The sequence below is a fragment of the Malus domestica genome, chromosome 07 (genome assembly GCF_042453785.1).
Source record: "Malus domestica chromosome 07, GDT2T_hap1".
Classification (NCBI taxonomy): domain Eukaryota; kingdom Viridiplantae; phylum Streptophyta; class Magnoliopsida; order Rosales; family Rosaceae; genus Malus; species Malus domestica.
Window position 1 is genome coordinate 26,128,966 of NC_091667.1, and position 8,407 is coordinate 26,137,372.

The window sequence follows — 8,407 nt, forward strand, 5'->3', positions numbered from 1 at the left end:
TTATTTGATGAAACCACTTTCCATTTCACAAATCCTCTCACCATTCAACTCCATCATCTAATACTTTAACTCCTATAGACTTGCAATTTCTCATTTCTTCGCATAAAACCATCTTTTCCTAGTTTAAGTAATTCATCATTACCACTTATTTCATCTCCAATCATCTCCTCATTATCTGATCATGTTCCTTTACATACCAATACCTCAAGTAATTCATCATTGCCATCTCAGTCCACTTCCAGCACTCTACCTCTGCACAATATACATCCTATGGTCACAAGAACCAAAAATGGTATTTTTAAGCCAAAAACTTACACTGTCACTAAATCTCATTTACCTACTTCCACTGAATTTGCACCTACTACCTGCAATATGGCTTCCACATATGCTCATTGAAGGTTAGCTATGCAAGATGAATTTAATGCCATTCAATCCACTGGCACTTGGATTTTAGTTCATTCATCTTCATCTCAGAATGTGGTTTATTGATGCACAAAACCGGAGGTCTTGGAACAACGTAAATCCGACCGTGAATCTGCAGAAAATGTAAATAACACAAGATGTATCGTGGTTCACCTCAAGGTTTGGGCTACGTCTACACTGATTGTATTTCTCTGACTGTATGTATGGATTACAAGGGTGAGGAGGAGTCTCCCAGAGAAAGAGAGAATTTGGGAGAGTTTGTGAGGGTATTGCCCTCTGTTGGGTTCACTGAGTCCCCCTTGTGAGGGGGGATGAGTTCCCTGTTATAGAATAAGGGGTTCCTCCTTTTACATAATCATATGGCTGGGTAATGAGGCCCAATGTATCAAAGTCCGAGGCCCAATATGTGTGGTACCAACAGTAGTCCCCCAAGTATTCAGTCAAGAGAGTCTTTTGGTTGGAGACTTCAAATCCAATCCATGTACGGGCCGAAATGGCTAGATGTCTTGAACTAGTACTCAACCCAAGACAATGCTCAACATAAAGTAATACTCAGCTATAGGTATCACACGTTACGAGACTGCTCGGCTGGAGGCGATGCTCGTTGCGAGGCTGCTCGGCTAGAGGCTATGCTCGCAGCGAGGCGTTTGCTCGGCTGAAGGCTATGGTCGTTGCGAGACGGCTCGGCTAGAGGCTATACTCGCTGCGAGGCAGCTCGGCTCGTGGTATTCCTCATTGCAAGTATCTACTTTATGTCGACATGCACTCTGTATGAGTTGATTTTCGACATGACTTGGGTTCGCTTGTCGAGTTCGCATATTGGGTCTATGTGTCGGATCTGCGGATTGGGTCCGCAAGTCGGGTCTTTGAGTCAGGGCCATATGTAGGGTCATCGAGTTGGGGCTATCTGTAGGGTTATCGAGTTGGGTTTGAGCACATAGGTGTCCCAATAAGCGAATGTCCGAGCAAGTGGGTGTCCGGTCAGACAAGAGATTACCATGTGCACGTGGCTCATCAGTCTATAAGTTGGTAGACTTCTTTAATCAGCAACAATGTTGATCAGTAGATCTAGTTACTCAATAATTCCTGACAATAAATAAAAGTATAAGTATGACCGTACAATGAATAAATCAAATTGACAAAGTTTGTCAAGGCAAAAATACTGTACTGTGTGCCTTTTGTGAAGAAATGATTTATTATGTTGTGTGATAAATGACATGCTGCATAAATCAACAACGTGGTAGTAATCATGTGATATCAGAAATAATAATTATATTATTTAATCACAAGTCTTCATGACATAAAAATAATAACATTATTATTTTATAATTAGTCATCATGACACAAATAATAATAAGATATTAAATAAATAAGGATATTAAGAAAACATAATGATGTCTGCTGAAAAGAAAAAGTAAAGTAAAGTGTTTTATTTCTTTTGACAGAGAATGTAGAGAGATGCAGAGAGCCTAAACAATGAGGATCTGATGCTCCATTCGTCAATCATCATTCCACTAGAGTGTGTGTGTGTGTGTATAACTTTATGTGATGTGCTCGTCAATCATCATTCCACTAGAGTGTGTGTGTGTATATATAACTTCATGTGATATGCTTTGTAATGTTTTTGACAGTGAGCATGTGATAAAATCATTACATAATGTAAATAATGTAAATGATGTAGTGGATGTATAGACTTTTATCACGTTTTATGATAATGATCACTGTGATATCACATATAAAGGAAATATTATATTATTTAACTAATATGCTAGATAATAATTAAAGTAATAAAATAACAAAAGGAAAGGATCTTATCTCCTTCTTTCTCATGGCTTCTCTGTATATTGCGCATGGCCAGAGATATGTCGACACTGCCAACGGTCTCCAAAATAGCAAAGTTTTGATATTGTCTGTACCCTACAAAACGAGTGCTACAGTCTCAAGATACTTTCCCCCATTATCGATCTTCTACCTCTCTACCAACCTCTCTCACCAACCCCACAAGCTGCTTCATGCAAAGCTCCAAGTGGTCGTCTTTCAAAATATCCATCGACGTCTGAAGGTTGAGCCGCTTGTTGAGGTGATCCAACACTCTGCAGCAGGAATCTCAAAGGCGAATTCGGTGTAACAGAAAACAGAAAGCAGGGCGGAGACGCCGGAGACGACGTACGACATCATGATGGCGGGGCCTGCGTGCTCTTTCGCCTTCAGTCCAGTGAGCATGAATGTTCCCGCTCCGATGACAGCGCCGAGTCCGAACCAGATGAAGTCCCACCAGCTGAGCGTCTTCTTCATCTCGTGATGACTTCGCGCCTTCACCTCCACCAGCTCCGCGTTGTCCGCCGACCGGGTCAGGACCCCATCCATGAACCGGCCCGGTGTCTGCTTCAACGCATCGACGTAATTGCCCCAGCTTTGGAATGACTCTTTAGAAAGAAAATCGTCCCTTTGGTACATGCAGCCTCTTCGCCGTATTCCCTCATCGTCTCCCTTGCCAATCGTTCCTATCCTTAGTTTCAGTTTGGTTGAGGCGTCGGAGTAGGATGAGCTAGGAGAGTAGGGGATCCTGTCTGGGGTGCTTTGCGGGTTAGACGTAAGGCTACGGTGCCGGTGGACAGTGATGAGGTCTCACGGTGGTGAGATGAAAAAATGAAAGAGAACCGACATAACTTTTCGTGTCGATTCCCACAGACGGCGCCAAATGTTGATGCACAAAACCGAAGGTCTTGAAACAATGTAAATCCGATCGTGAATCTGCAAGAAATGTAAATAACACAAGATGTATTGTGGTTCACCCCTTTGGGCTACGTCCACACTGATTATGTATTTCTGTGAGAGGTGAGGGAGAGAGAGCTCTGAGAGTGAGAGCTTTGAGAGGGGGTGAGAGAGCCTCATTCTCACCCTCGGAGGCCAATTCCTAGGTCCTCTCACCCTCTCTCAAAGCTCTCACTCTCAGAGCTTTCTCTCCCTCACCTCTCACAGAAATACATAATCAGTGTGGACGTAGCCCAAACCTTGAGGTGAACCACGATACATCTTGTGTTATTTACATTTCTTGCAAATTCACGATCAGATTTACATTGTTCCAAGACCTCTGATTTTGTGCATCAACATGGTTAGTTGTAAATAAATGTTTAGAATAAAGAAAAAGCCTGATGGGACGGTTGAAATATACAAAGCAAGGCTTGTTAATAAAGGATTTCACCAACAAGAAGGTGTAGGTTATCAGGAAGCATTCAACCTTGTGGCAAAACCTGTTACAACTAATATTTTGTTAACCTTTGTAGCACAATTTAATTGGTTTAGATAAGGTTGTTAGAGATTGTATTGTACATAACCTTTCTATTATACTATACTTCTGTGTAAGTATAATTCATTTAATGAAAGAGGAACATTGACAAAAAAAACTCTCTCTTAGTTTCTTTATTAATCAATGTTACAAAAATCAACTAGGCACTAGGTGTAGGTGATAACCGTCCGCCTCAACTAGGCCCAAGGCACTAGCCTTTAGGTAGGCGGCTGCCTGCACGAAGCTTAGGGGTGACTAGGCTATTCGATGAGTTTCTTTTTCTTATTTTCTTTTAATTTTATAAAATTAAAAAAAAAAAAAAAAAGTGACTTGGGGTTCAGAATATCCTAATCTCTCTCTTATCCTCACCTCCTCCACAACCATCTATCTCCGGCTCCAAGCAGCCCTCAATTCCAACCAAACCCCCTCCCACCCCCCTGTTTCAAAATCCTCCATATCTGAAACCAAAGTATTAATAAATAAATTATGTGTTAATACGAGCGAATTGCTATATACTTTCTCGTGCCTATGTGAAAATCAAACTTGGGAAACTTATGGTAACATACAAGTTTCTTTTCCTCATGCATTTTGCCACTAGAAGGATTATAACCATTTACTTACAACTGAAGCTCACATATAACAGTTACAAGGACAATGTTAGGTCATATATATAGCACTCTATGTTTGAAAATATGAAACACATTCGAAACGAAAAATAAACATCTCTGCGCATTACAAACTAGTACATATACTCATGACCTAGCCAGCCCTTCAAAAGCACTAGTAAATGTTGGCCGTGGCCGTGAAAGGAAGGCAATCGAGACTGTAGGCAGAAGCGCTGCTATCTTGGAGGTTCGGAGGAAGGGAAGCAGACGGAGGAGGTGTAGTAGCTGTAGAAGATGGGAATCCTGATGATGCTGCAATAGAAAACACTTGCATTGGGCTGACATTGTTGTTGTTTCCATAAACTTGACATGCCCAATTTGTGTATCTCGGCGAAGAAATTGGTTGCAATCTGTTATGATCTGAAGTTATTTCCTGCAAGAAAAGACTTAGGTTAATTAGCATATAGACTAATTTGAAACGTATTTTGCAAAATAAAATGGTTGATCTTGATCACTTCATAAGCATGGTAACTATTTCGTTTTCAGTTTTTGGATTTCACTTTTTATAAATTGATGCTAAGGAAATGAAAACAAGATTATCTATCATTTTTCTTCACTCACTTTCAATTTGGTGGGGGGCTCAAAAAACATGTGAGTCATAAAATGGACTAGTTTCCGCTCCCATGTTTAATGATCTTAATAAAGAAAAGGACTAGACTCATTAGGTCGGTATTAATCTCACATGTTAAATATGCTAGAAGAAAGAAAATTAAAGTCTCATCTCTAGCAGAAGATTTTGCATGGCACGGTGTTGATGAAATATTCATAAAGACATAAGTTTTTGTTTAAATGTCTTTGTTTTATTGGCATGGGATGCCACGTAGCAGTGTATCTGTGCCATGTAAATTGTGTTCCATCTCTAGGGTGAGACTCAATAGGACGAGATTGGACCTAGTTCCAATCTTGTCCGACCCACTAATTAAATGAGACCTCAATAGGAGAAAAATTTAAATGTGACGACCAAGATGAAGTAAGAAGTTATATGAAACGTCTGAAGATAACTATGGTATTCATATATGCATTTAAGTGGCTCATCCAACAATTATATTCTGAAGTTTCAAACATTAGTGTACTCCAAAATTTCATGCATACGTATTACTTTATAAACTTCCAAAGACTAGAATCAAAAGTCCATCTATATTCAAAATAAAAAATTAACAATATATGATAGATATGAGAAGTATTACCCCATGTCTTTGTACGAAGCCTGGATATAGGGCAGGACACTTGGCTACCGTCGTTAGAACATGAGGGAGTTGTCCCATAGCTGCAGAAGAAAACCCATTAACCTGCACAAGTTGGCACTAAATATCACTAAACAGCCACCAAGGACCGACTGACGAAAGCCCCATTCATTCAGAAATATAGATGAGAAGAAAAAAAATAGGGACAAAAACATGAAAATGACTAGAATCAGGACACACCATTGGCCTCTCTTTAGGAAATTGAAAATCCCCTAATTTTCCAATCCTCTTTTGACCAGCAGAACAAGGTTGAGAAATCCGTAGGCTCAAATCAAGGTTGTGACCACTGCCTGCATTTACACCAAGACCAAATTCATTGTGTCAGTTCATGAGTATCCATGGATTTTTATTTATTTTTTTATTTTCTTTCCATATTGTACGTAAGACAACAGAAATCGAGAAAACCGTTGTCGGTTTCACGAGGAGTGCTGGAATTAGATGCGCAGGCGTGCGTGAATGAATTATGACCGACTACTTGTAAGTTAGGACTCAGAACCAACTCATGCTCTTGTCCATGCATGATTGATGCTAACATTTTCCTCGTTTCGCAGCGTACCTTCAACGCTAGCATTTAAAACCATCTCCCCTTCGTAGATACTAGGGTCAAAGTTTGTAACTGCTTCTCTTCCGGTCCTGCATTTGATGGCCTCCTTTTCAAAGACCCTGGTATCCAGCAACATAAAATACACGTTAGATATATTGTTTGTGTCTACATACATATATGTATATATATCCTTAAATTCAGCTGAAAAATAGCTTCAGTTAAAGGGAGGACGTTCTCACTTTTTCCGAGGAACTTGTCCCATTCGATCTTCCCAAATGGCACCACATTCAGGCTGAGGAACTGCAGCTACACCTCTGTATTTCGAGTTCCCACGTGAGGCTCCTGTGGTTTGGCGACGAAGCACGTGCACAAATTCTTCTTTATTCAGATGCCCCAACTGCAAAAATTAATCAATCATACTATAATTAGAAAGATTCGACCAACAAATACCCCAATTAGTAAGTAAATCTGAAGTTAATCCAAACTTTCTAATTATTAAAACAGTCACATTCTATACCAGTTTCATATCTTCCTCATAATCTCCTACATTAAAATTGATATCAGCATCAATTCCGCGAAATTTGATTGCAGCTCGATCGTATGCTCTGAAATCATTAAACCTGAGTGAGCTAATCCTTCGTCCGCAATTTAGATTAGTTTAAAATATAATATCGCTCGTATTAGAAAAATGTAACCAAATTGTGTTCATCACAAAAACGAAAATAAAAATCATTACCTAGCTGCATAGTGAGCAGTGTCAAATCCACCTGCAAAAAAAAAAAAAAAAAAAAAAAATCAAAACCCAATTTAGTTTAGATCCAATCCTTCAAAACGGATGAATCCATTTCTTAAAAACAATTATATGATCATCTGCTCACCTAAATAAACCTGTTTCCCACAATCCCTGCACAACGGAAAAAGAAATAAAAAGTAAAAGAAAATGATTAAACAAAATTATTTGTTTAATGAAACACAATAATGATGATTAACGATGATAATGATCACCATATATGCGACTCCCACCGCCCTGTCCTCCTGTAAAACGTGACGCCGCGGTACTGAGAGCTCCGGGATCTCGGCCCGCGACGGCTTTTCCGGGGCGGCTGTTTTTTCTGCTGCACAACTCTAAGCTCCGCCTGAGTCTGCCCTCCAGACTCGGCAAACGAAAGGTTCAGCCAGTGAGTCCTTGCCGTTGACAAGGACGATGACGACAATCCCAACCCGCAGTCTGCCCCCTCCTTGCCTCCTCCGCCATATCCGGCCACCGGAAAAAGCGGCCTCGTCACGAACTGCAGAGACTGAGTCTGGTCTCCGTCCCCAGAAATGCAGAGACCGTCTTTCTCTCTCCTCAGGATATCAAACATGAAAGAGGAAGTGGTATTGTTGGTGGAGTCTTCGTCTCCGGCATTGCCTGGAGTCGGAGCTTCGTCGGCATTGACGACGGAGGAGTTGGATGTCCCGGCATCATCTACCTCCATAGATTTTGAATTAGTTATGTCGGTGAAATTAATGTTAAGATCCAACATGTTTGTGTGTAATACTTTGCTCTGGTTTAGCTATTGGTTTTGCATTAGCTCAGCTCAGAATCTTTGAAACCAAAAACCCAACTGCAGCAACCAAATTTGGAACAATAAAATCAAACCACCAGAAAAATTCTGTAAACTTTGTCGGAGAGAAGAAAGGAAGCAGAGAGGAAGAAAGATGAGAACTGGTTGTGAGGCTTTGAGGGAGGTCTCAAAGGCTAAAAAGAAAGAGATGGGGACGTGTTAGCTGTGAAGGAAGAGAACAGTTACACTTGGAATGGGGTGTTGAATTTTTGTTTATTTGTTGGGGTATTTATTAACACTGCAGGTATTGTTGAATACATTTCATATCTATTTTTTTAATCAAAATTTATCTTAGTACACCCCACATACTTTCCTATACACCCTACATCCCACATTTTTCACATACATTTAACATTCTCTCATTGTTCATTCTCACCACACCTCCAAATTTCAAGACTCTCGCTAAACAAGTAAATGCTAATTATGAGGTCGACTACATGACATTCGATTGTTGGTTTATTTTACTGGTAGAGCACAAATCCAGAATTTGTATTATTCTCTATTACTCCTCTATAGTCAATCTCACAAAATTTTGATCCAAAAAAGAATGATAGGATATGGGTAATTTTTTTTTCTTTTCAAAATTATAATGGGAAGATTCTTTTTACTGTACAAAACTTAAAAGAAAGTAGCGC

General features: G+C 40.0%; 1 protein-coding gene across 1 annotated transcript; it reads right to left on the minus strand.

Annotated features, from left to right (window-relative positions):
- Positions 1-4,324: 4,324 nt before the first annotated feature.
- Positions 4,325-7,892, minus strand: AP2D12 (ethylene-responsive transcription factor RAP2-7-like). Its single transcript, NM_001294023.1, is given in 9 exon segments — positions 4,325-4,750; positions 5,565-5,666; positions 5,802-5,911; positions 6,178-6,284; positions 6,405-6,562; positions 6,683-6,770; positions 6,902-6,932; positions 7,044-7,069; positions 7,171-7,892. Coding segments are annotated over 9 exon segments (1,401 nt in total). The 5' UTR covers positions 7,692-7,892; the 3' UTR covers positions 4,325-4,492.
- Between the last annotated feature and the right edge of the window lie 515 nt (positions 7,893-8,407).